Source organism: Meriones unguiculatus, chromosome 5 (assembly GCF_030254825.1).
Source record: "Meriones unguiculatus strain TT.TT164.6M chromosome 5, Bangor_MerUng_6.1, whole genome shotgun sequence".
NCBI classification, from domain to species: Eukaryota; Metazoa; Chordata; class Mammalia; order Rodentia; family Muridae; genus Meriones; species Meriones unguiculatus.
Genome location: NC_083353.1, coordinates 2,085,577 through 2,110,580, shown reverse-complemented (window position 1 = coordinate 2,110,580; position 25,004 = coordinate 2,085,577). Strand labels below are relative to the sequence as shown.

Genomic DNA, 25,004 nt, shown 5'->3' with positions numbered 1-25,004 from the left:
GGCTCACAATCACCTGTAATTTCAGTTAAGGGGATACAGCGCCCTCTTCTGGCCTCCCCAGGCACTGCGCTCACATGCACATACCTCCATACAGACATACGCATAATTTCAAGTTATAATGATAATGATGGTTTTTAAAAAGATTCAAAGGAGGGAAGTTTAAAAGTTAATAATAGATACATTGAGGCCAAAAATTCTTCTCTTCACCAGTTTCTACTTTTCCCTCTTTGTTTTTTGTTTTTGTTTTTTTGTTTTTCTTCTCCATCTTCTTTGCAGATTTCTGTTCATTCTTCTAGGACCTTCTGGGAGAGCAAAGTCCTACAATGAAATTGGCCGAGCCATAGCAACCCTCATGGTGGATGATGTAAGTGAAAATATGAAGCATGAACTCTTTTCTGAGTGTTGCAGTGGCACAACCTCCCCTACCCCCTACCATCACCAGCTATATAACAAGCATGTTTGAGCCTCTGCTGTGCACCAGGGACCTAAGGATTTGAGATTTGGGGAGTAAAACCAGATTCTCTCATTTAGGAGAGGGACAGATCTGCAAAAATAAAATAACAAAAAGCAAAATAGCCATGTGCTATCTGCCTGGGGAGCTGAGGCAAGTTCTGCAGATGAAAAGCTAAGGTTGAGCAGGAGACAGGCAGATTAGCATGAGCTTGGGATGCTGTCCTTCCGGACAAAGGGGTCAAGGCTCAAAGAAGTGAGTGGAGGTGCAGCAATGTGAGTTCAGCTGTGTGCACCAGTGACTTGAGCCCGCAACCCACACCCTGAGAGGAGAGCCTAAAACCCTGTCCCCAGAGTGATGGGGCGCCTGCAGTGTTTAAACACAGACATAGCCCAGCAAACCTGTGAGGTTTTGTTTTGTTGTTTTGTTTTTTTGTTTTTTTTTTTGTTTGTTTGTTTTTTTTGAAGCCTGACCCCTCTAGGGAGAAAGTGTGGGCAGTAATGAACGGATCTGAAAACCAGAACGTCTCAGGCTGGACTCTGCAGAGGTTTTCTTGTGTGCTTGCTTAGTGGAACACAGAAGTGAAGACGCTCAAGCAGCTCAGCAGAAGCCCTGCAGGAGTGTTAGCGGGGTCTAGGCCCAGTGTGTCCTGCCTTTGGCTCTTCCTCGTGAAGACTTGATAGAAAGCCACACAAAGGCTGGCAGAAGCTGTGTGTGTGTAGGGGGGGCTTGATTCAAGGCTAAGCGATAGAACAGGTCAGGCACACCATCAAGAGCGACAGCGGGCCACATGAGTGAGGGCACTCAGGGACCCAGATTATTGTTTGGGGTTTCTTTTTATGGGGTTCACGAGAAGGAGTGTAGATTAAATATAATTTATTTATAATTAATCACTTCTCTCATTGTTAATGTCCCTTCCTATAACATCTGATTTTGATCATAAGCACACCCCAATTTTGCATGGTTATGAGATGGTAACTAGAGCAATTCCCCCTAAAAGTCCACTTAAGAGGGCAGAGTCTGACGATTACACAAAACTAGTTCAGGCCAGATGGAACTCCCTACCTTCTTACCCAGACACAAGGACAGTGCCACTGAAGGAGAAAGATGTTTGGTGTCTGCTGATGGTTGCTGAAGGGAGGAGGCAGCTCCGCTGTTGAGAGCGGAGGGCGTATACAGCTCAGTACAGGGACCCCAGGTTGCTAATAAGTTGCTAGGTGCATATGCAGACAGGGGTATGTGTGCAGAATATACTCAGGGAAAGGTCTCCAGATGGGCTGTTAAAAGAGGTGAGCGTGCATTGCTCAGATCAAGATGGTCCCCAGTTGATAAGCTATTCTCTAAGCCGGCCTGTCTCTGACGTGTCACAGAGACCTGGCTTCAGATCTAAGACGACTGTCTGCTCTCAGAACTGGCTCTTTCCCGTCGCTCCCCACTTCCCCTGCTGTCCGTCCTCAGGCCCCCACTGTAAGGCTGACCTCCTGAGCACCAGCTAGAGCCGTGGTGTGCTCACTCCCAGGAGGGGAGAGCTGAGCCCCCTTTCCCCTCCCTCCTCCTTCACCAGCTCTTCAGCGATGTAGCTTATAAAGCCCGCAACCGAGAAGATCTGATCGCAGGAATTGACGAATTTCTAGATGAGGTCATTGTCCTTCCCCCTGGAGAATGGGATCCAAACATCAGGATTGAGCCGCCGAAGAAAGTTCCCTCGGCTGACAAGAGGTGTGTGTTAGCGATGAGGGACTCTGTGGGCCGTTCTTTCTCCGGGTCAGAGGCCAACACAACCACCTGTGAACAGTTCTCAAGTCAGGGTTGGGGCGGGGGGGAAAGGTATTACTGAATCATTTTCTGCCTTTATGTGGCATTTGTATGTGTTCGTGTTTGAAGATGTGTGTGTGCATATGTGGAGGCCTGAGCGTGGCGTCAGAAATTTCCTTCATTGCTCTCCACCGTATTCATTGCGGGGGGCCTCTCAAGATTTGGCTGGAGTGTCCAGCTTGTTTGGGGTTTTCCCTGTGCTGGAATTACACGTGGCTGCCCTGCCCAGTCGAGCTTCACAAGCCTTCTGAGAATCCCAGCTCTTGTACTCCTGTTTGTGTGCAATTGCTTTAACCGCTGAGCGCTCTCCTCACCCCACCCTCATTCCCCCTCCTTTTTAAGACACTTGTTAACCTTTTTTGTAGCGGGGACAGTCCTGAGGGCTGGGCCCTTTCCAGCCCTGAGGGCCCTTCTCTGTCCCATGCCCCTTTCTCTTTCAGGAAATCTGTGTTTTCTCTGGCAGAGCTGGGCCAGATGAACGGCTCTGTGGGCGGAAGTGGTGCCTTGGCTGGAGGAGGCAGCGGTGGCGGAGGCGCTGGAGGCAGCGGGGCCGGCGGAGCGGGCAGCGGCGACGAGGCTGAGATGCCAGCTATGCATGAAATCGGGGAGGAGCTGATCTGGACCGGAAGGTGCTCGCTCCATGCCCTACCCTCTCTCCTTCCTGTCCTGTTAGCTATCCTCCGGCTACTGTGTGCAGCGGCCCCTAGGGACGGGGTCTGACCACTGCAGTCTTCCCGCGCGCCGGTGAATCCTCTCGGATCTTGGGAGGACTTGTGTGGGGTGAGAAGAGCAGAAATGACCCCACCCATGAGGGAGGAACCCAAACGCTTCTCTAGACATCCCGTGGTACCTGTGCCCTATAGCGACAGAAACAGTGGACCACAAATAAGGGAGTAGAACTGCTGACATCCATTTTCACACAGGTTTGAGATCAGAAGGCAGAACTGTCAGCAGGGACAAGAGCCTTGTAATTCCCAGTACTGGGGAAACTGAGGCAGGAGGATTGCTGCAAGTTCCAGCCTGGGCCATAGAGGGAGGCCCTACCTCCACCCTGCCCCCTAAACACAGATCCCAGGGGGGCACCACTGCTTTTGAGCCTCTTAGAACCTCCTTCCCCTCCTTGGAGTTCCTACGGCAGCCAAGAGTCCTGCTCCTTAACTGGGCAGCTGTATCACCACAGCTTTTGTCTGTGTTGTCACATGGCCTTGTCCCTGTGTGCATGTGTGCATGTCTTTGGGTATTGCCCTATCTCTGTAAGGGCTGGAAGGGAACCCACTGTAACGACTTCTTTGTAACTTAATTACATCTGCAAGCCCGCCCCCCATTGTGGTCTGGTGTAACCCAGGCCGACATCAAGCTTGCTACAGCTCAGGAAGGCCTTGAACTGATGATGCCCCGCCCCTCTCTCTCCAGGACTGAGCTCTCAAGCACCGCCATGCTTGGCTTATAAACCAGGCTTTCATGCATACGAGGCAAACACTCTACCAACTGAGCTTCATTCCCAACCCAAAGACTCTCTAAATAAGATCATGTCCACGTGTACCAGGGCTTGGAGAGTTAATGTACCTTTTTAAAAGAAGAACAACACTATAATAGTATGGTGTTGTTGTTTTTTTAAGCTTCATTTTCCTCTTCCTTTGTTAAAACAAGAGAAAACTGGCCTGGTCTGAGTTTGTTGGCTGTTCCAGGAGTCAGCCAGGTTGACCTAGGTTTAGGAAATTTCCAGAAAAGTAGGACGTTCTGTGCAAGTGATGGCATTGAGAATGAAGCTGCAGATTGTGTCTTAGTTTCTTGCTGGGATAAAATACTCTGACAAAAGCAGTTTATGGGAGAAAGGTGACGTGTGGGTTAGAACCCATCACTCTGGGGAAGCGCAGGAGCCTGAGAGAACTGGCCACATTGTTCCCACACCATCATGGGGGGGGGGATGTCAAAGCCAGGAGCTGAGAGAACTGGTCACACTGTACCCATAGCCGAGAGACAGGCATCAATAAGTACTGCTCACTCTCACCTTTTCCATTTTATTCAGTCCAAGCTCCCCTGCCTAGGAACCCAGCCTCATCCTCCGTCAAAGGGACCTCCAAATCAACACTCAAACAATCTCCAGCAGGCATACACAGCCCCAGCTCCCAGAATGACTCTGTGGAGTTGACAGTTATCACATGTGGCTTCTGTTGGGCAGGCACGCGAGGAAGACCCCCCCCCATGGTGAAATAGTCCCATCAGAACTCTCCTTTCTCAAACAGTTTGGGTCCACTCTCCCCAGCATGGATGGTGCTGGCTGCAAGTTTTCAGCCCTCCAAGAGCCATGTCAGGTCCTCAGTGTTCTAGTGGAAGGATTGTAAATCCATCAACCTCTGGTCCTCGTCCCAGACTCTCCAGGGCCCTGGAGGCATCCTCGCCCCTCCTAGTGTCTGTGGAGGAACGCTGTCTCCCGTCTCAAGCAGGTTCTTTGGGGGACTTCGTCTGGATGTCAAGAGGAAGCTGCCCTGGTTCCCAAGTGACTTCTATGACGGTTTCCACCTCCAGTCCATCTCTGCTGTTCTGTTCATCTACCTGGGCTGCATCACCAACGCAATCACCTTTGGAGGGCTTCTGGGGGATGCCACAGACAATTACCAGGTGAGTGTGGGCACACATGTTCAAGTGGCAGTCAAATCTGCTGCCACCTGGTGGCAGGAAGGAGTTTCAGTTGTGATCCCACCACCTCAAGTCTGGCCATCACTTCATGTCATTCTTTATTCTTCCAATAAAATGATGATTTTATGGATGGTGTAAATTGGCTGGACTTTGAGGAAAATCACTCACATTGCTATCTGTTACTTTCCCCACTTAATCATCATGGCAAAATGGGCTAATTGTGGCCTTCTCCCTACATTTTAGTTTCATTTTTTAAATTATTTTATTCTATGTGTATGAGTATGTGCTTACATGTGTATCTGTGTACCATGTACAGTCAGTGCTCGTGGAGGCCAGAAGAAGGCATCGGGTGCCCTGGAACTGGAGTTCTGGGCTGTTGGGAGCTGCCCTGTGGGTGCTGGGAACCACACTTGGGTCTTTCAGAAGAGCAACCAGCCCCCAAGCAATCTCTTTAGCCAGCCCTCTATATTTTTAAAAATTAATGTTGATTTCTTAGCTTAGTGTTAATACATGGGGTAATAGTTAAGTTGTTACCATTGGGACATCGCAGGCTTTCCTGAAGAAAATATCAGCTTAGCAGAGGCACCTGCAAGCCTCCCACCAAAGGTCTTCTCCAGTGGAGGCCTCTGGGCAGGGCCTCAGAGCAGTGTCAGGCCTGGCAAGCTGGCCTATGATCTCAGCTACTCTGGAGGCTGAGGGACCAGAGGTTCAAAGCCTGCCCGGGCAGCTTAGCATGATGTGGTCTCTAATATATATGTGTATATATAGTTCACATATATGTGTATGTATGTATATACACACACATATATAATATATCACATATGTATGATACATCAGGCAGGAGAAGGCACATGACTGCATCCCTGGCACTTAGAACACATAAGCAGAAAGATGAGGAGTCCAGGCAAGACCCTGCTTGCCTTGGAGCATAGCCTGGGGTACATGCGGCCTTGTCTCAAAAAGTAAAAATAGAAAAGTAAGGAGCAGGCTGGGTAGTGGTGGGGCACGCCTTTAACCCAGCACTCAGGAGGCAGAGGCAGGCACTCTCTTTGAGTCTGAGACCAGACTGGTGGACATAGAGAATTCCAGCGTGGCCAGGGCTGCATAGAGAAACCCTGTCTCAAAATAACAACAACAAAACTTTTAAAGGGGCTGGCCCAGGGAATAAAAGCTGTGCAAACCTGAAGAACCGGGTTAGATCCCGTCCCCACAGCAGAAGTCGAGACAACAGCTGTGGACAAACTGTAGCCCAGCTAAAATCCCACACTTTGGATCAAAACAAAAACATATTTACATAAGATAACTGAGCTCTTAAAGAAAGCAAAACTTCCCTTACCAGCAACTCATAGATGTTTGAATGAATGAATAATTACATGAATGGCACAGGATGGGCACAGGCACAAGCATGTCCACTGTTTTCTAGGCCTTGGTCCCCAGAGGACCCTTATACAAATGGAATTAGAGAGTGATGTTGACATGCATGGTAGGGTTGGAAGACAGGCAATGGGAGACAGGACGGGGAAAGAGCCCAGACAGTAATGACTGAGGTCCTCAGAGAGGTGGTTACATGTGTGTTATATTCCAAATGTCTACTCACCCCAGACAGGGAGCCCATGACAGACCAAAGTGAGGGTAACACCAAAGGTCAGCTTGGTGAACTGTGAGTTCACCTCGATGAGGGGTGATTAAAGGAGCAGACTCAAATACAGCTGCATCGCCACAGCCCTGCTGACCATGGATGACAGCTCACAAAAGCTGGGAACCGAAGCTGGCTTCAGCCTGCAGGCAGCCATCAGGTGGAAGAGCACCCTTTCCAGGTGGCTCAGTTGCTCCGAGCCTCCTCCAAGCAGCTCAGTTGGTCTGAGACTATCTCTCAGCAGGCCTTACCATTTATAGATGCTTGGTGAGGGACTAACTAGTGTATCTGCTCAGGTTCAGGGACTTCCTGAAGCTGTTGAGTTGTTTACTTCCTGAGCTTAAGGAGCTTGCCTGCAGAGGAAAGGGCTACACAAAACAGTCCCTTTTGCCTCCCTGAGCCTCCTGCTCTCTCATGCAACAGGGAGTAATGGAGAGCTTCCTGGGCACCGCCATGGCTGGTGCCTTGTTCTGCCTCTTCTCTGGGCAGCCTCTCATCATCCTCAGCAGCACGGGGCCCATCCTCATCTTTGAGAAGCTCCTCTTTGACTTCAGCAAGTAGGTACCACATGGCAGGCCCGATGCCTGCACTCAGCCAGGGCAAGGGTGGAAGATTAGCCTGGTGGGGCTTGAGAGGTGGGAGGATGGAGGGGTCGTGGGAGAAGGCCCGTAGTCATCTTGAGCTGTGGTTGTTGGGAGGTTCTTTCTGACTCCTGTAAACTGCCTGCCTTGAAGTCATCTGAGTAAAGATTAGCACATAGGGAGCAAGACAGGTCACACCACTGCTCACTGGAAAGTCATCGGGGCAGAAGGAGCCTGGGACAAGCCCACAGTTATCTCCCAGCATTCCAGGCCCAGCTGCCTTATGGGTTTAGAACGGACCATTCCTAAGGCCTGTTCCAGCCCATCGTCTCAGATTTCCTACTGAGCACCAAGGGGTTAGCAGCTTCCTGACACTCAGAGAGGTCCTTTCCCAGAACTCCCCAAACCAGGCACCGCAGGGCTACATACAGCAGTGGTTAGGTCGGGAAAGTGCTTGTCCTGTGAGCATGATGACCTGAGTTCAATCCCCAGAACTCGCCCACGTGGACAGTCTGGGTGGAACATGCTCGTACTCCCAGCGCTTGGGGGGAGGAGACGGGTGGATCCCAGGGACTCCCTAGCCTACCTGGAGGTTTCCACACGTGTGCACCAACATACATACAAACCCACAAATACATTGCACACACGAATGTACAAGGCCACGAATAGATTGGACAGTCCAACCCGGGAATCGTCCCTGAGCCACTTGTGGTGGGGCTTGGGAGCCAAGCTGGGGAGGTCCCTCACTTCCCTCTGCCCCTCCAGGGCCAATGGCCTGGACTACATGGAGTTCCGCCTTTGGATTGGCCTTCACTCAGCCGTCCAGTGCCTTGTCCTGGTGGCCACAGATGCCAGCTTTATCATCAAGTATATCACTCGCTTCACAGAAGAGGGCTTCTCCACCCTCATCAGCTTCATCTTCATCTACGATGCCATCAAAAAGATGATTGGTGCCTTCAGTTACTATCCCATCAACACAGACTTCAAGCCTGACTCCATCACCGCCTACAAATGCGAGTGCGTCGCTCCTGACACAGGTGACCGCCGGGAATCCCTGATGTGCACTGGGCCCCCACCCGCCCTTCCACTCCTTCCGCCACAGGGTCAGCTCAGGAGGGAAGCTCCTTTGGAGCCGTTGTTTCGCCTGGTGCTCACTGCTGCAAAGGAGCAAATGCTGGGTCTTCCTTTCTTTTCTGAAACAGGGTCTGTCCGTGTAACCCAGACTGGCTTTGAAGTCCACAATGCTGATTGCAGGGATTTGAACCTACTCTTTGGAAAGAGTTTGAGCAGATGCAGCTCTCACAGGAGCCACCACGTGGCTGTGGTAAACCCCAGGGTTGTAATCAGGAGGCTGCAGAGATACTTTAGGAAGGAGCACGGCGTGGTTTACCGCAGGGTGGGCTGCTGGGAGTCATTCCTGTCAGTAATACTGCCCAAGTCAGGGGTGACCTCCCGGCCCCTTCCGGAGCCGCTAACACGCAACAGCTTGCCTCAACATATCACCGCCAGTGTGGAACAAACCTTGTAAAGTGCCACCCCAGAGGGACCAACAATCGGCAGTTAGGGTGGTGCCTTTGCCAGTCCTGACGTGGCAGTCCGGGAAGCTGGCGTCACTCGGCCTACCGGGCATGTGAGCAGGCTGTGCTGAGGGAGCGCATCTCCCTGTGTGATCACAGGATGTGGAATGAGAACTGAGGAGACGCTCCATGAAGCCAGATGCTGCCGAGTGCAGGGAGGAAGTTAGAGGGGGGAGAGTGTCTTGGGAGCTGCCAGCCCTCTCGGCGGAGCCAGTTGCTCGGGCTGTCTGGCGTTCACACGTTCACACGCCAGTGTGGTTAACGGACCCAGCGCTGAGTGGGCTGAAGCAGACAGGCTGGTGACATTCTCAGTGCCGGCCATGCGTTGCTTTCCAACTGAAGAAATCATCGCCACCAAATGAAGGCCTCCTTCAGACGGGGCGCCCCTCCACAGCCATAGCCACTTCCCTAAGAGCTGTCAGTGTGTCGAGGTGGGGCAGGGCAGGGTGGGGGACTTACCGCATGCCTCCAGGCCCCTGCACTGCAAAAGAAAACCGGTCCAGAGGCGTCCCAAGGCCACACCAGGCCTGTGTAATTACCCTGCCAAAGGGTAATTAGTGTTTATCAGCGATTCCTGCAAGTCTTCAAATAAGCAGGAAAATAAGTAGATATCGGATTGTTCGATCCCTTAGCGTAATGATAATGAATTGCTCACACCAAGTGTACCGGCACACACTTATCTGTCCAGCGCTTGAGAGGCAGAGGGAAGTGAATCTTTGTGAGTTCAAGGCCAGCCTGACCTACATAGAAAGTTTCAGATCAGCCAAGGCTGATCTGAGAGGTTCTGCCTTTAAAATGTGACCTTTCAGCCAGTGTTCTGCATTGCAAGGACGGGGTCCTATTTTAGCCTGTGTGGTTGCTAGGATGCCCTTCTTGGAAAGGGGGTAGTGCTGGTCACAGCTCTGTAAGGAAGTCTAGGCTTAGCTTCCTTTTTTCTCTCTGTCTTCCTTTTTTCTGGCATTAGCTTTGAGTTGTTCTATTAAACAGTGACATTTCCCTTTTGTCCAGGTCCTTGCTGAGCTCTGTAAAGAGGTCTTACTACAGGGCCTTTTGGTTCTGCTCTAGGGTGAATCTGGCCTAAGGCCAACCTTGTTTTCACTGTGTGTGCTTCTGAGACTCCCAGTCCATGCCCTGGCTGAGCCCTGCCTCAAACCTACCTTCCAGAAACACACCCTTGTGTCTTTTTAGAAAGAACCCAGATTCTGGGATCCTGTAAGGGGCTCTGGCTACTCTGTGAACTGTCTGTTTGCCTAGGGGTGCCCTACCACTGTGTGTAGGAGCACTTTATTGAGGCCTTTCGAGGACACCTGCCTCCCTCCCCGAGCCTGACAGACCTCACTTTCTTGAGGCCTTTCGAAGACACCTGCCCTCCCTCCCGAGCCTGACAGACCTCACTTTCTTGAGCTGTGATTATCCACTAACTCCAGCAAGATTTCTCCACAGAGAACAAACAGGCTGGTGCCAACGCCAGTTCACCTCGATTAGGAGAACATAGACTGCAGAGAGCTAGACATTTCGCAGACCGGGGCAGCGGGGTTCTCTTGCCGGTTCATGTGCCGTCTCCCGACTAACTGCTCCGTCCCCTGATTTTGCTGCGCAGCCCAGGATGCTGGCTAGCCTTCACGCACATTCTTTCTCACACTCGCTTCCTGGGGACTCTCTTTTCATTTACCTTGTTTCCATGGTAACTGCTTTGTGTTCTGTTTACGGATGCTGCAAATGCTGACCTGGCTGCGCTCTTTTAAGTGAGTACCGCTCTGTGTGCACTAGAGTTTACAGTACTTGGTGCTTGGACCCTGTGGACATTTCCTCACTACGTTCCTTCTGTCTCTTTCTTGCTGTAAAAGAGTTGACAAGCCCAAGCTGTTTGGCCTGAGAACACTGGGTGTTGGGCGCACCTGAACGGTGGAGAGGGCAGCCCCAAGTGGGGCCTCCAGACGGGCTTATCTGTCCATAATATTAATTGGGAAATAGATTCTCTGATGTCTCACAGGTGAGGCTTTCCTCAGGATGATTCTTAGGATGCAGTGCCAGTGGGACTGCCCTGCCCTGGGTCAGCACTGACCCAGCTGGCCCGGAAGTGACCAACTTCCGTTATCCTCTCCAGCCCATGACAACTTGCTAGAAACTGAGCGAAGCCCCAGGATGAGGCTCGTTTTTTCTGGGTGTCCATCCAAAAGCAGATAGCCTGCAGGAGCGAAGGGGCTTCTCCAACATTTCAGACGGTGGCAGCAACTGCCACTGGCCCCAAACCTGCTGCAGAGGGACTTCTTGGAGGAGGAAGCAGAGAAACCAGTCTTCTCTCCACCCAGGCGGGGTAGAGGAGGGGCGCGGGCAAGCAGTGGACCTCCAAAGCCAGCTTTGTGATGAGTGGCCACACGGCCTGGGCAGCCTGGCCCTGTGGGTGAGCCCTTCTACCCAAAGAGTGAGGGAAGCCAGACACAGTGGAGGGAGAGTGGGGAGCGAGGCTGGCAACGGCTACTCCAGCACTCCTCCCAGACCTCAAGAAACTGGTAGGTACTGCAGTTCCGGTCAGGGACGCTGCGGTCAGGGGGTGCAGGGTGAACAGCTGCCAGCAAGCAGCTCTTTCCGGTTCCTGGTTCTCCTTCAGGTCCTAGATCCAAGTTCTGCTTCCCTTGCATTGCTCTGAAGGGGCAGATAGAGGGGAAAATAAATAACAGAGCAAACACATCCCGACAGCTGCCCGTAAAGAGCACAGGTGGAGGGGAAAGGAGAGGAGTGTCCACAGGTGAACTGGGCAGAGATGGGAGGCGTATGCGTTCTCTGCCAGCATCCTGGAATGAGGTCCACGGCTCTGCGTGAGCTCTGAAACCTTATGTAACCTCGGTTACCACATCTATAGAGTGGGGATACATCATGGAGATTTTAGGAACTGAACAAACAAGGACGTTGTCAGATTTTGGCATACAAGAAATTAGCTCTTTGGAACAGTTTTAAAAGTTGGACAGCAGGTGGGTCTAGCACCCGGCAGGGACTCAGAACACGCCCTCCTCATTGACTCAGCACCAGGTTGCTTATTTGAGTTGTTAGGCGGAGCTGGTGGACCTCAGGATGAGCTGTTCTGCACAGACCCCCTGCTCTGTTTGAGTCACGTGTCCACGGGAGCAGAGCGGGAAGATGAAGCCTGTAGGAAAGATCAGAGGGAGATGGGCAACGGTGGGGGCCCTTGGAGGCTGACTGTGCTTCCGGAAACACTGACAGCCCATCTCCCTTGTCTTCTCCAGTGCTGAATACAACCACGGCCAACAACTCGGCCCCACTGGCACCGAACACCAACACGTCTCTGGTAAGCACTTTCCCACCAGGGCAGACTGTCTATGTGCTTTTTTTTTTTTTTTTATGGTGGGCAGTCCGGAAGGAGTTGGGTGATCAATCCCAGGAGTCCCTGGGCTTCTAAGGGCGTGACTGCAGTCACACAGCATCTGCAGCATTGACTTCTGTGTGCAGAGCTGTATGCACAGCGCAGGGGGGTGGAATGATAAACAGAGCTACACACATACACAGGTCATGGCTAGTTTCTGCGGGGAACCCCCAGTTCCACCCAACAGCGCATGCCCAGCCCCCTCCCAATAAATCCCAGCTGTCGTCTGCACTTACTAGACTCCAGGGTCCTGCTGGCCTGCCTTCTCAAACAACGGTGAGTGAGGCTTGCCTGCCTCTCCCAGCCTATGGAAGGATAAGGGATGATAATCCAGGTAAAGAGCAATGTGCAGGCCTTGGGGCAGCTTTGTAAGCCGCGAGTGACCTTCAGCTTGCTAAGTCCCCTTGCAAGGCAACCAGTGGCTCAGACTATATCCATCTCAACTGACTAGTAACCACAAATCTTCAAATACAAGCCGTTGAGAAGAGCAGAGCAAGGCAGTGCCTACCGCCTAGTGCCTGTGCTGTGTTAGGTGGGTGTGCCGACCCGCTGGGATGCTCTGGCCTGGCCTTAGTGACTCGTAGCAGAGGGGTCCCAGGCTTCTGGGTGTGAAAGCAGAAGGCGTGAGGCCTCTTGTGGTGGCTCCAAGTAACCGCCCAGGTTCCAGCCTCCTTTCCAGTCAGAAAGAAGAGCAGAAAGGGAGAAGAGGTTTATTCAGCTCATGATTCCAAGCCACAGGCATCACTGCAAGGAAGTCAAGGCTACAGGAACTTGAAGCAATGAGATATATACCATCCAGAATGGAGGGAGAATGAATGCTTGCATGCCTCTGCTGCCAGCTGGCTTTCTCCACTCGGTACAGCCCAGGAAACCATGCCTAGGGAATGGTGCCGTGTATACTGCTGGGTCTTCCCACACCAATTAACACCATCAAGGCAGTCCTCCACAGACATAGCCATAGGTCAACCATGTAGGCAGTTCCGCCCGGGTGATTTTAGGGAGTTCGAGTTGGCAGTTTAAACTGGCCATCACATTGCTCCATACACTTTCAGAGGAGTAGGAAAACAAACTTCAATGTTGAGGGCAACATTGAACAATGTCCTGTTGTAAAGGAGCACAAACACAGGGAGGCCTGCGTCACTGGGTCAGTAACCCAAAAATTCAGTTACTTGCAACATCTGTTTACTTCACTAAGTAGCTATTTCAAGACGTGAGCACACTAACTTTTAAAAATGTATATTGGGGACTGAAAAGAGGGCTCAGCAGTTAGGAGCGTGTGCTGCTCTTTCAGAGGACCGGAGTCTAGTTGCCAGCATCCACATTAGGTGGCTCACAACAGCCTGTAACTCCAGCTCCAGGGGCTCTGGCGCCATCTCCTGGTCTCTTCAGGCACCCACATGCACAGGACCATACACAAAGTCACACACATAATTAAATCTTCAAAAGTATGATTAAACCTTGTCACAAGTTATTCTCCTTCTCTTTCCCTATTTACTACTCTTGGGAGTATATAAATGCAGCCATCCTCTGATGTCCACAAAGGGGCGGGTCCAAGATCCTCTAGGATACTTAAACCCCCGATGCTCAAATCCTCTTTTACAAAATATTGCATCTGAACTAATGTTCTTTAAATTATCTGATTACTTACAATACAAAATACACTATAATATGATGTATAAATAGCTCTTATAGATTGTTATTTAGGGAATAATAATAGGGGAGTCTACATATTTAATACAAATGCAATTAAATATATATATGTATATATATATATATGTATATATATCTTTTAATCTGAAACTGCCTGGATTTTAGCATCTGGGACACCAAGGGAAGAAGTGGTTGAGATGTCTGAAGGAAACACTATGAGGGTGTGACGTAGGGAAAGGACCAGACACACTGCACGTCTTGGGGAAGGTAGCGTCATTAGCACCATGGCTTATGGACTAGGACAAGACACAGACCTGCTGAAGTGGAAAGCTTTTTCCCTCTGCTGGCAAAACCGCACATCCCAGAACACGCTGGAGAAATACCTGTCAGCCCCTAACCTTTCTGGGGAGCTGCCTGCTTGTCATTTTATGGACAGCCTGCCCCCAGGAACGTCTCTGTTATTGAGGGCGCCACCATGGACAGGAGGGCCAGGGACCCTCAGAGGTTTGGTAGGTGGTGTGATTGCCCGGGACCACAGGAAGGACACACTGCCTATTAGGAGGGTCCTGACCCCTTTTCTCCTGTGCTTGGTCTCCAAGTACACCCCCCTTAACCTCACAGCACTGGACTGGTCCCTGTTGAGCAAGAAGGAATGTCTGAGCTACGGCGGGAGCTTGCTTGGAAACTCCTGCCAGTTCGTCCCAGACCTGGCGCTCATGTCCTTCATCCTTTTCTTCGGAACTTACTCCATGACTTTGACTCTGAAGAAATTCAAATCCAGCCGCTACTTCCCCACCAAGGTAAGCGACGCCTGCTGGCGGCCATGGCCTCCATCCAGAGCGCTCTCAAGGCTGGCGGAGCCAAGTGAGTGGCTCCGAAGTAAAGGTGCTCGCTGCCAAGGCTAACAAACTGACTCATGTCCCCAAGACCCACTTGGTGAAAAGAGAGAGCCTGTTTCCACAGTTTGTCCTCTGACCCCACAGCTGCACCAGTGACACCTCTTCATGCACATACACAATTACTTTTCCTCTTTTTTTTTTTTTTTTTTCCTTTTTGAAACAGGGTTTTTCTGTGTAGCCCTGGCTGACCGGGACTCACTTTGTAGACCAGAATCCTGCCTCTGACTCCCTGAGTGCTGGGAATACATGCGTGTGCCACCATGGCTGGCTCATAATAATTTTTTTTAGAGGTCTAGGGATAAGGCTCAGAGGCAGAGTGTCTGTCCAGCAAGCAGGAGGCCCTGGATTTAAGCTCCAGTGTTGAAAATCAGCAACAACAAACCCACAAACCAGATTTTCGAGGCAAAAAGGCCCAGGTTCCCTTGACAACACTCTTGACTTTTTGTTTCTAAATTCCTGTATTTCTAATTTTTTTCCCCCTGGTGACTTTGAAGTGAAAAACCTTATCAATTGGCCATATAGCCAAATTGGCTTTCTTCTTGAAAATGATCTGTTTCAAACTGTCACGTGTTTTCAGTTTGATTTCTATCTGATATGTACTCCCTTCTTGTGATTTGTGTGTTGTAAGTATCTGTTTCCATTCTGTTAACTGATCTTTTGGTTTTTCTGTTAAATTTTTGCTATTGCATTTTATTCATTTTTGAGTGTGCATAGGCATACCATGGTTCCTGTGTGAAGGTCAGAGGACACTCTGTAAGGGTCAGTTCTCCCCTTCCGCCATGTGGGTACTGGGGGTAGAACTCAGGTCTTGGGTGTACCTACTGAGCCTTCTTGCCAGGACCTTTTAACTTCCTTACCGCTTTTAGGATTCCTGTGCTTTATTTTATGTGTATGAATGCTTTGCCTACATGTATGTATGTTTGCCATGAGCACACAGTGCCCGAAGAAGCTGAAAGGACATCAGAGCCACTGGAACTGGAGTCACAGGTGGCTGTGAGCCATGGTAGAGGTACTGAGAACCACGCTTTGGAGGGCAGCCAGTGCTCTCCACCACTGAAGCTTCTCCCCAGCCTCTCCTGCTCTGACTTTTCTATGAGATCTGTTGATTTCAAAATTCCTGGTTTTACTTTAGTCAAACAGGAGAGAGTTTCCCTTGCAGACAATGCAGCACTCTCCTGTGTCGCGCTCTGGAGCCTGTTGGTTTGCCTTTTGCGTTTGCAATCTGATGTATAATGATGATGGGAGATAGTGGTGCTTTGTGTTTTTGTGTAAATAGCTCATTGTCCCAGTTTTTTGTTCTTTTTTTTTTTTTTTAAGGCCATTGTTTTCTCCGTCTGGCAAAGCATCCTTTGCCATGTCTCACGTGTTCCTGCAGGACAGTTGCCTTCTGGGTTTTTATTCCTTTTCACTGGCTTATTTATATGCCAGTTTCTCAGCTTCAATTCTATGCTTTAGGATAGTTTCTGTCTTATAGGCCAAGTTCTTCTTTGTGTTTTTGCAGTAGCATCATCATCACCCTTGCATTTCTAGCTTAAGTTTAGTGTCATTCTAACTTTCACCGAAATTAGGAACCAGTGAGATGGTTTAGCAGGTAAAGGTACTGGCTGGGCAGCAAGACATGGTAGAAGGAGAGAACCCTTTCCCACAAGCTGTCCTCCAACCTCCACACACGTGAGCTGTGGCATGTACACACACACACACATACACACACACACTTTTTTTTAAGTGTTCTGTTGCTATTGGGGAAGAACAAGGCTGCAGTGGTTGGCATTCTTGAGGCTGATGAAGGCAGAGTTGAATACCAGGTCCTGGAGCTGAAAAGTGGTACTCAGGAGTGTCAACCATGTAGTACCGAGAACACTATACCCCTGAGGTGAAGCTGAAGATGACATTGTCTTCTGGCCATCACTTCCACACCAGGTGCACATTCCACAGAAATTGCACACATGGACTGAAATTGTCTGTGTGGGATTTTTCTAAGCATTGATTCTAAGAGGAAAAAAGTGAAAGTAACCAGGTTTTGTTTGTTTTTTTTTTAAATGTGTCTATTTTTTTCACTTTAAGTTTCAATCAGAGCCCCTTCCTTCCTTTCTCCCGGTCCCACCTTCCCTTCTTCTTTCCCCTGTCTCCCCTCCCCTGCTCCTCAGAAAGGGGGAAGTCCCCCTACAAACTCATCCCAGCCAGCACATCAACTCACATCAGGACGGAGTGCATCCTCTTCCCCTGTGGCCTGGCGAGGCAGCCCTGCCAGGGAGAAGTGAGCAAAAAGCAGGCAACAGAGTCCCTGTCGGAGAACCCCGCTCCCCTTGCTCAGGGCTCACATGAGCTGTCCATCGGCCACATCTGCGTGGAGGGCCTAGGCCCAGTCCATGTGTGGTCCTTGGTAACCAGGCTTTGTTGAACCAGGGTCTCACTTAGTCTGGGTCTCATTAGCCTCAGATTCCTGGCAAGTCTCCAGGATCAGCTTACCAAAGTAGGAGGACCACACTGGCTAATCTGAATCAATTTGCAGTACAACAAAATAAATAAATGGAGAGTCCAGGGAAGTGGCTCAGTGGTTATGAGCTGCTCTTTAGAGGACCTGGGCTTGGTTTTCAGTATCCACATGGTGGCTTACAACTCTTGGTAACTTCAGTTTCAGGGACTTCAACACTCTCTTCTGGCCTCCCTGGGCTCCAGGAACACATGCAGTGCACTCGTGTGTGTGTGTGTATATATATATATATACTCATTTATATACATGTATACACACATATATACATACATATACATATATATACACTCATGTATGTATATATATGCAGATAAAACATGAACGCAAAATAAACTTGTTAAATAAATAAAAGGGAAAAATGTAACTTGATGGAGCCATTAAGCTGCAGACTACATCTGTCTCTATCTATCAGGGAAAGTGTCACAAACGTGATGTTGAGGAAATAAAGCAAGTGTCAGAAGATTGCCGACAATATGCTACCACTTATGTAAAAGTTTTAACTGCACAGAACAATTTGACATATTTTTGATTGAGGTAAACTTGTCAGGGTTTTCTGTAGAGAGCAAACTCAGGCATGCCTCTGGGTATGAGAGAAAGCTGTCCTTCAATCCTGTTTCTCAGGAGGCAGTGGCAGGTGGATCTCGGTGAGTTTCAGGACAACCCAGTTTACATAGTGAGTTCTAGGACAGCCAGAGTAATATAGGGAATATCATATATATCAGAGATGACTCAGTAGCTAAAGTCATATAATGCTCTTAGACATGAGTGCAGTTCCCAGTACACATCAGGCAGCTCACAACTGCCTGTAACTCCACCTCCAGGGGCCTCTGTGAGGACTGCACACTCACATGCAAACCCACTCCCACCCCCAAAATTAAAATTTAAAATTCTTTTTTACAAAAAGAATCTACTTGACAATAGAGACCAGCATGAAGGTGTCCCAGACAGGAGCACAGAGGAGAGAGGGGGTGGCCAGGTCAGGGGAGCAATGCCACCTGCTGTGAAAAGGCACTGGAAAAATCGGAAGCAAAACAGGGGCAATTCATAGAAGGAATTTAAAAATTACTACCCAGGATTTGGAGTGAGGGACGAGCAAGAAGGATGCTATAAGTAAATCTTCTCCATAGGTGACACTTTCAATTAGTAATTCAGACTATGAAAAGCCATCTAGATGGCTCAGCAAACTGGGTCCAGTCCCAGAACCCGCATAAAGATGGAAGAAGAGAGCTGACTCCTCAACCTCGTCCTCTGACCACCATGTGTGCATGGTGGCATGTGTGCCCTCCATCATGCTCACACACAGAGGATCATGATGATGATGTTTGATGATAATTTGTTTCAAGTTTGAAGTTGTAAGTATGTTGATTGCCATGACTTCCAGAGCTAAAACCACATGTGGGTGTGGCGGAGGTAGGGCCAGGTGAGGAAAGGAGAGTGAGGTGGAGATGTGCTCGTACGGTCTCTCTGCTATGTGCCTTTAACCAATTACATACTACTGTAGCAACCAACTAGAAAGGGTCGGGTCAGGGACAAGGTCAGGGTGCTGTGTCTCCCTCTGGCCTTCCAGAAGCCTTCTAAAAACAGAAGGCCTGAGCGCGTGCCCAGGCCTTCTGGCTCATCTCCAGCCAATGGTGTTAGAGAGAGGGGGGATGGAGGGGGCAGTGGTCACCCAGAGCTCAGTGTCGCCTCCCCTCAGGTGCTCAGCCACATTTCTGGGACCTGGGATGTCCAGATGTGGACAGATGTGGGTCTCTCTAGCATCCTTTGTTCTCTCCCAGAGGCACTTGAAGTGTTCGTTTTTGTGGTCCTTCAGGGGCCCTGGGCAGGTGGAAGGTGGTTTCCCTCGGAGCAGTCAGCAGTGTGAGCATGCTAAGCTGGAGTGTCACTGCTGGCTCCTCTCCATACAGAGAATGGGTGTGCCTGTAGAATACAGACACGGATGTGCCCCGATGGCTCCATCCTGACCCCAACCACTCTCTGTGAAAGACATAAAAAGAGGACAAGTAGACGCTGCCAGACACTGGTTCCAAAAGGGCAGACAGGGCAGGTCCAGATCCTGACATAGAACAACTCCCTGGAAGCGGTCAGAAAGTGGAGTCCTCCTAGCAGATGGAAGATCTGAGAGTGGTCGAGGACCCCCATGAAATGGAGGGGATCCCCTCTCAGCCCAGGCAGGTACAACGGCCTGCCAGCCTGGTTAGAGGAGCTAGAGTTTCCTTCTGGGTTCAACTCACCCACCTGCCAGGTGGCCAGATTCAGTCATTTTATTGGAGCATGACTTGAGTGAGGGCGGCCACTCTGGCCAAGGCATCCCAAGTTCTCTAACCTGCCACCCCTCACTGTACCCCCAAAGTGGGTGCTATCATTATCGACATCTCGCAGAAGAAGGAACTGCGGTCTGAAGCGATGGTGGACATCCCGAGGATCGCTGGTCCAGGGTGTGAGCCCAGGCCTGCTGACCTCCAAACCCAGCCCCTAACCCTCTGCGCACTGCCACCTAAGGACTTCGTCTCCCAGCAAGCCAGGAGCCACACTTACTTGCTGCTCTCCTCTCTGCAGGTCCGGACCCTGGTGGCCGACTTTTCCATTGTTTTCTCCATCTTGCTGTTCTGTGGAATCGATGCCTGTTTTGGCCTGCAAACCCCCAAGCTGCATGTGCCTAATGTCATCAAGGTTTGCCCCTTGACCCTGTCCTGGGCAGTCACTCTGCCTGCTTAACTTCTCCTTTGTACTTAGCAAACTTTCCTCTCAGCCAAGAGAGCCTGTGTGCTCAAGGCCTTTGCATGTTCCTCCCACAGGCAGTCATTTGAGACGTGGGTGAGGACCTGTGCGCCATGATCTATGGCTGAGGGAAGACTGGGATCTTCTCTGCAGACCGATGAAGTCTCTGGGTTCTGTTAGAGGCTTTCTAATTCCGTAACCTACAAACTGGGCCGACAGAGACCTGCTCAAAGTGATCCCTCAGAATGGTCATTGCCAACGTGTGGCCCCATAGTAGTGTCATATTGTTCTGAGTGGGCATCCTCATGGCCCTGTGCTCCTTCACGGGGCTCCTCTGGTATGTGGCTGCCACAGGCATCTCCATAGCCTACATCAACAGCCTCACGATGGAGACAGAGACCAGGGCCCCGGGGGAGCAGCCCCAGTGCTGGGGGTCAGGTAGGAGGGAGCTTAAATATGTAGATTCTCTGCTAGGCATGGCGGCACATACCTTTCATCCTACCTAGCACTCGAGAGGCAGGCAAATCTCTGTGAGTTTGAGGTCAAGGAGAGGCAGGGCTATAGAGAGAGACCCTGTCTCATTAAAAACAGAAACAGGTTCTAATACAGAGCCTCAGCCCCACCCTAGACCTGTGGAATCTGAAGCACCGAGGTGGAGACTTTGACGGGGTCTCCACATGACACTAGCCATGTTTAAAGTGGAGGTCCATGGCTCAAAAATTGCTCGTCAGGGGCTGGCAAGATGCTGCCATGGGTAAAGGTGCTTGTTGCCGAGACTGAGAGCCTGAGTTCCAGCTGTGGGATAGACACGGCAGAGGAGAGAATCGATTCTCACAGGCTGTTCTCTGATTACTACACTTGCAGGTGACACAGACACACACACCACACACACAAATAAAATATAATTTTAAAAGGTTTATTAAACTTTACATACTTGAAAAAAGTTACGGAGCAAGAATAGACAGGCCTAAAGCCCATTCATCTCACTGTCTTCTATAGATGCAGATGAGCTGTATTGAAGCTGTGGGTTTTCTCATTGGATTCTACATTTTCAACATCAAATATATTTTATGTACTTATCTACCAGTAAAACAAGAACAACAAAAATTCCATGGCAGAGTTAAAACAAGAAAAGAAATTCATTCACATCTTCTTTCATGACTCATGTCCAAAATGTAATTTTTTTTGTATGTAGTGGCTTTTTGAGACTGGGTCTCTCTATATAGTCCTGATTGTCCTAGAACTCACTCTGTAGATCAGGCTGGACTTAAACTCAGACACCCATCTGTGTCTGCCTCCTCAGTGCTGGGATCAAAGGTATACACCACTATGCCTGGCTTCAATATATATATATAAAAGAAAGCCGGGCCAGGTGGCGCCTATGATCCCAGCACTTAGGGAGGTAGAGGCAGGAAGATCAATGTGAGTTCGAGGCCAGCCTAGACTACAAAGTGAGTCCAGGACATCCAAGGCTACACAGGGAAACCCTGGTACCAAAAACCAAAAGAAAAGAAAAGAAAAGAAAAGAAAAGAAAAGAAAAGAAAAGAAAGAAAGAAGGAAGGAAGGAAGGAAGGAAGGAAGAGAGAGAGAGAGAGAAAGAAAGAGAGAGAGAAAGAAAGAAAGAGAGAGAGAGAAAGAAAGAGAAAGAAAGAAAGAAAAAGAGAGAGAAAGAAAGAAAAAAGAAAGAGAAAGAAAGAAAGAAAGAAGAGAGAGAGAAAGAAAGAAAGAAAAAAGAGAGAGAAAGAAAGAGAAAGAAATCATCCATCCAGAAGTGGCGATTTACTTATAGCTAACCTCAAGCCCTCTAAATGCACCAACTATCTACCAAAGTAGGGAATCCGGGCCTGGAACCTGTCTTTGAAGAAGTGTTAGCTTTAAAATGAAAGCACTGATCTTAGAAGCTGGGGGATGGCTGCAGCAGAAGATGCCTTGCTTTGAAAACAGTATTATCTGAGTTTGGATCTCCAGCACTCATAGCAAAAGCTGGCTATAGCTGTGCATACCTGTAACCCCAAATCAGAGGGCAGAGGCAGGCGGAGTTTGGGTGCTCTCCGAGCAGCCAGCCCAGCTGGTGAGATGTGGCAGTCGGAGGTGGTGAATCAAGGCAATGAGGGCTGAGCAACAGAGAAGGACAGGTGCACACAAAACACACACACACCTAGGTACAGATGCTTCTTCGTTCTGGCCGTGCGGCCTGAGCTGGTGTGTCTCCTGACAGACAGCCCCCCCCTCCCGAGCTCCTTAGGCAGCGCTTTGCTGGTCAGGCCTCCCTTCTGCCTTTGTCTTAGGCGATGAGTGAGTGCGTATGCCCTCTGGCTGCCCTCTGGTCTTCACCGCCTCCCTAGGGGGTTCTGTCTGGTGTAGCCCCACTGTGTCTGTGCTCAGTCCCGTGCCTGTCTGCCTCTGGGATGCTCTTTAACGTTGCAGGTGCCTAGCATCTGTAAGAGAAGTGGTGGGAAAGGGGATGCAGGCAAGGCCTGGGACGAGGGGGAGAGGAACAGGCCTCTCCATTTGCTCCACTCAGCCCACACGGCCTGACCGAGGCTGGTTCGTCGCCCCCTTTGGGAAGAACCCCTGGTGGGTGTACCCTGCGAGCATCCTGCCCGCCCTGCTGGTGACCATCCTGATCTTCATGGACCAGCAGATCACCGCTGTCATTGTCAACCGGAAGGAGAACAAGCTGAGGGTAAGGCTGAGCCAGGAGCCTAGCTGGGGAAATAGAGGAGGAGTGTTCTTGCTCCCCTACCTGGAGAAGATAAGCTCCCACTTGGGGCCTTTAGGTGAGGGAGATGTGTTCTTGAGCAGAACCAAGGTGACTTGGTCTGAGAACCGGAAGCAAGCCAGGTTGGGTCTTGGGCACAAGCTCCCTGAAGCCCTCAAAATGTCTCTCTGACTGTACCTCTTGACAACAAGACTTGGGCACCTCGCATGCTTGTGGTTGAGGCCTGAAATCAGGAGGTGGGAATTTCCGCAGCACCCTGCTACCTGGAGCTCCCCTCCCTGCCTTTGGGAGACTCGCGTCACCACTCCCTGCCTCGCCTAGAATGGGCCACTCTAGGCTGGAGCCCCTTATCTGCAAACTACAGAGAGGCTGTGGCCACTGAGTGCCAGCTCTTCTTTCCAGGGACCAACCCAGGCCTTACCAAGCTGGGGCATCCCAGTTCTCCACACCTGCAGCCCTGGCTCTTTTTTTTTTATCATTATTTATTTATTTACTTACTTACTTATTTATTTTAAACAAGGTGACAACTAAAGCCACCTTGGGGGGTAGTGAGGCCCAAACACTCTCAAGTCCTCTGAGGACTTGAGGGCAGCCCCCTCAGAATACGCTCTGGAAGGCAGGGGAAGCCATTGAACATGCTCCACAACAAGACAAAACAAACAAACAAACACACACACACACACACAAAAACCGGTTGCTCTGGGAAGGATTCGGTTCCAGAATCTCTCCTGTCCCACTGTCCTGCAGAAGGCCGCCGGCTACCATCTGGACCTGTTCTGGGTGGGCGTCCTCATGGCCCTGTGCTCCTTCACGGGGCTCCCCTGGTATGTGGCCGCCACAGTCATCTCCATCGCCCACATCGACAGCCTCAAGATGGAGACGGAGACCAGTGCCCCGGGGGAGCAGCCCCAGTTCCTGGGGGTCAGGTAGGAGGGAGCAAGGCATGGGTCACCTGAACAGGGCATTTGGGTAAGAAAGTCTTTCCCTGTGACCACTGAGACCACAGCCATAGGAGGAATATTCTGATGAGAAAGATAAAAATTCGATAATTTCTAAGTGGAAATTACTTCTTAGGAGTCTCCAGTAGTAACGCACACGCACACACGCACACACGCACACACACACACACACACACACATATACACACACACACAACAGTTCTCAACCTTCCTAATACTAGGACCCTTTAATACAGTTGCTCAAGTTGTGGTGACTCCCAACCATAAAATTACTTTGTTGCTACTTTATAACTGTAATTTTGCTACTATTATGAATCATAATGTAGGAGAGATGGCTCAGTGGTTAAGAGCAGTAGCTGTTCTTCCAAAGGTCCTGAGTTCAATTCCCAGCAACCACATGGTGGCTCATAACTAATCTATAGTGAGATCTGGTGCCCTCTTCGGTGCATGCACACATGCAGGCAGAACACTGTATAAATAATAAATCTAAAGAAAATATGAATCATAATGTAATATCTGATGTTACCCCTGAGGGGGTCATGACCCGCAGGCTGAGGACCACTGTTCCAGAGTCTCACCATAGTAGGGCCTCTTCTCGCCCTCTCTCTGTCTTTCCTTGAGACCCTCTGGAGGCCTTCCCATGGGTTCACATCCTGCTCAGTTGCTGCACCACTTGAGACCCTTCCTGGACCCAGCTGGGATTGCAGCCTATAGCCCTGGCTTGTCACTTCTGCTCCTGTCCTTGCTTCCTGCCCCATGTCAGGCCCCAAGCTGGTTCATGCAGGAAAGCACATGCCTGCCCCTTTGGATCCCCAAGGTCCACGGTAGACCCTGGTGTTCTCCAAAATGGCTGCCCTGGCAACTTCCTGTGTCCGTGGGACACATGGGCACCTGGCAGGCCTTGAGGGAGACCTCTGTGTTTGGCTGAGGCGCTCAAGACTTCAGGGCCGCGTCCTCTCCTAGTCCATAAGCAGTCTCCCCAGGGCCTAGGCAATCGGGTTGTGCCGGGGCCCGAGGGCGAAGGAAACCTCCTGTGCCTGCGCCCTCCTCAGTCCAGCAGTCGGGCACCTTCCCGGATCTTCACTGGCTCTGAGTCCGGGAGTGGGAGCTCAGCACCAAAGCAGGGCACTAAGCACAGCCTCCCAACGGCAGCGTCATTGTTGTCCCAATGCACTATGCTTGGGAGCTTAGGACCTTGCCTAATAATGTCCACACATCGGTAGCAGAGCCAAGAGCCGGTCTAAGCCCACACAGCTCAGACACCCAGTTGTTAGCATGACACTGAACAGCCTCCTTGGCCCCTCACTGGGCTGGGTTGGGTACTCCCTGCTTTTCCTACCCAAGTCATCTGGGCCTTGGGCTGCCAGGCAGAGCCCAGCTAAGGAACCCTGTGAGTCCATTGTGTTGGACATGACAAGCTTCAAGTCCAACAGAAGAGCTGGAGGGGCCGGGACTGGCCACTGAGTGTCTTCCAGG

At 50.4% G+C, this 25,004-nt stretch overlaps 1 protein-coding gene across 2 annotated transcripts in view; it reads left to right on the top strand.

The window, feature by feature from the left end:
* Slc4a5 (solute carrier family 4 member 5) overlaps window positions 1-25,004 on the top strand; it is an 80,646-nt gene that overhangs the window by 41,901 nt on the left and 13,741 nt on the right. For both annotated transcript variants that reach the window (XM_021654697.2, XM_060383470.1), the window contains 11 exons: window positions 277-364; window positions 2,016-2,170; window positions 2,707-2,895; window positions 4,714-4,888; window positions 6,966-7,099; window positions 7,889-8,160; window positions 11,946-12,007; window positions 14,332-14,532; window positions 19,685-19,798; window positions 22,372-22,533; window positions 23,317-23,495. In XM_021654697.2, coding sequence (XP_021510372.1) covers window positions 277-364; window positions 2,016-2,170; window positions 2,707-2,895; window positions 4,714-4,888; window positions 6,966-7,099; window positions 7,889-8,160; window positions 11,946-12,007; window positions 14,332-14,532; window positions 19,685-19,798; window positions 22,372-22,533; window positions 23,317-23,495 — 1,731 coding nt within the window. The remainder of the gene's footprint in view (window positions 1-276; window positions 365-2,015; window positions 2,171-2,706; window positions 2,896-4,713; window positions 4,889-6,965; window positions 7,100-7,888; window positions 8,161-11,945; window positions 12,008-14,331; window positions 14,533-19,684; window positions 19,799-22,371; window positions 22,534-23,316; window positions 23,496-25,004) is intronic.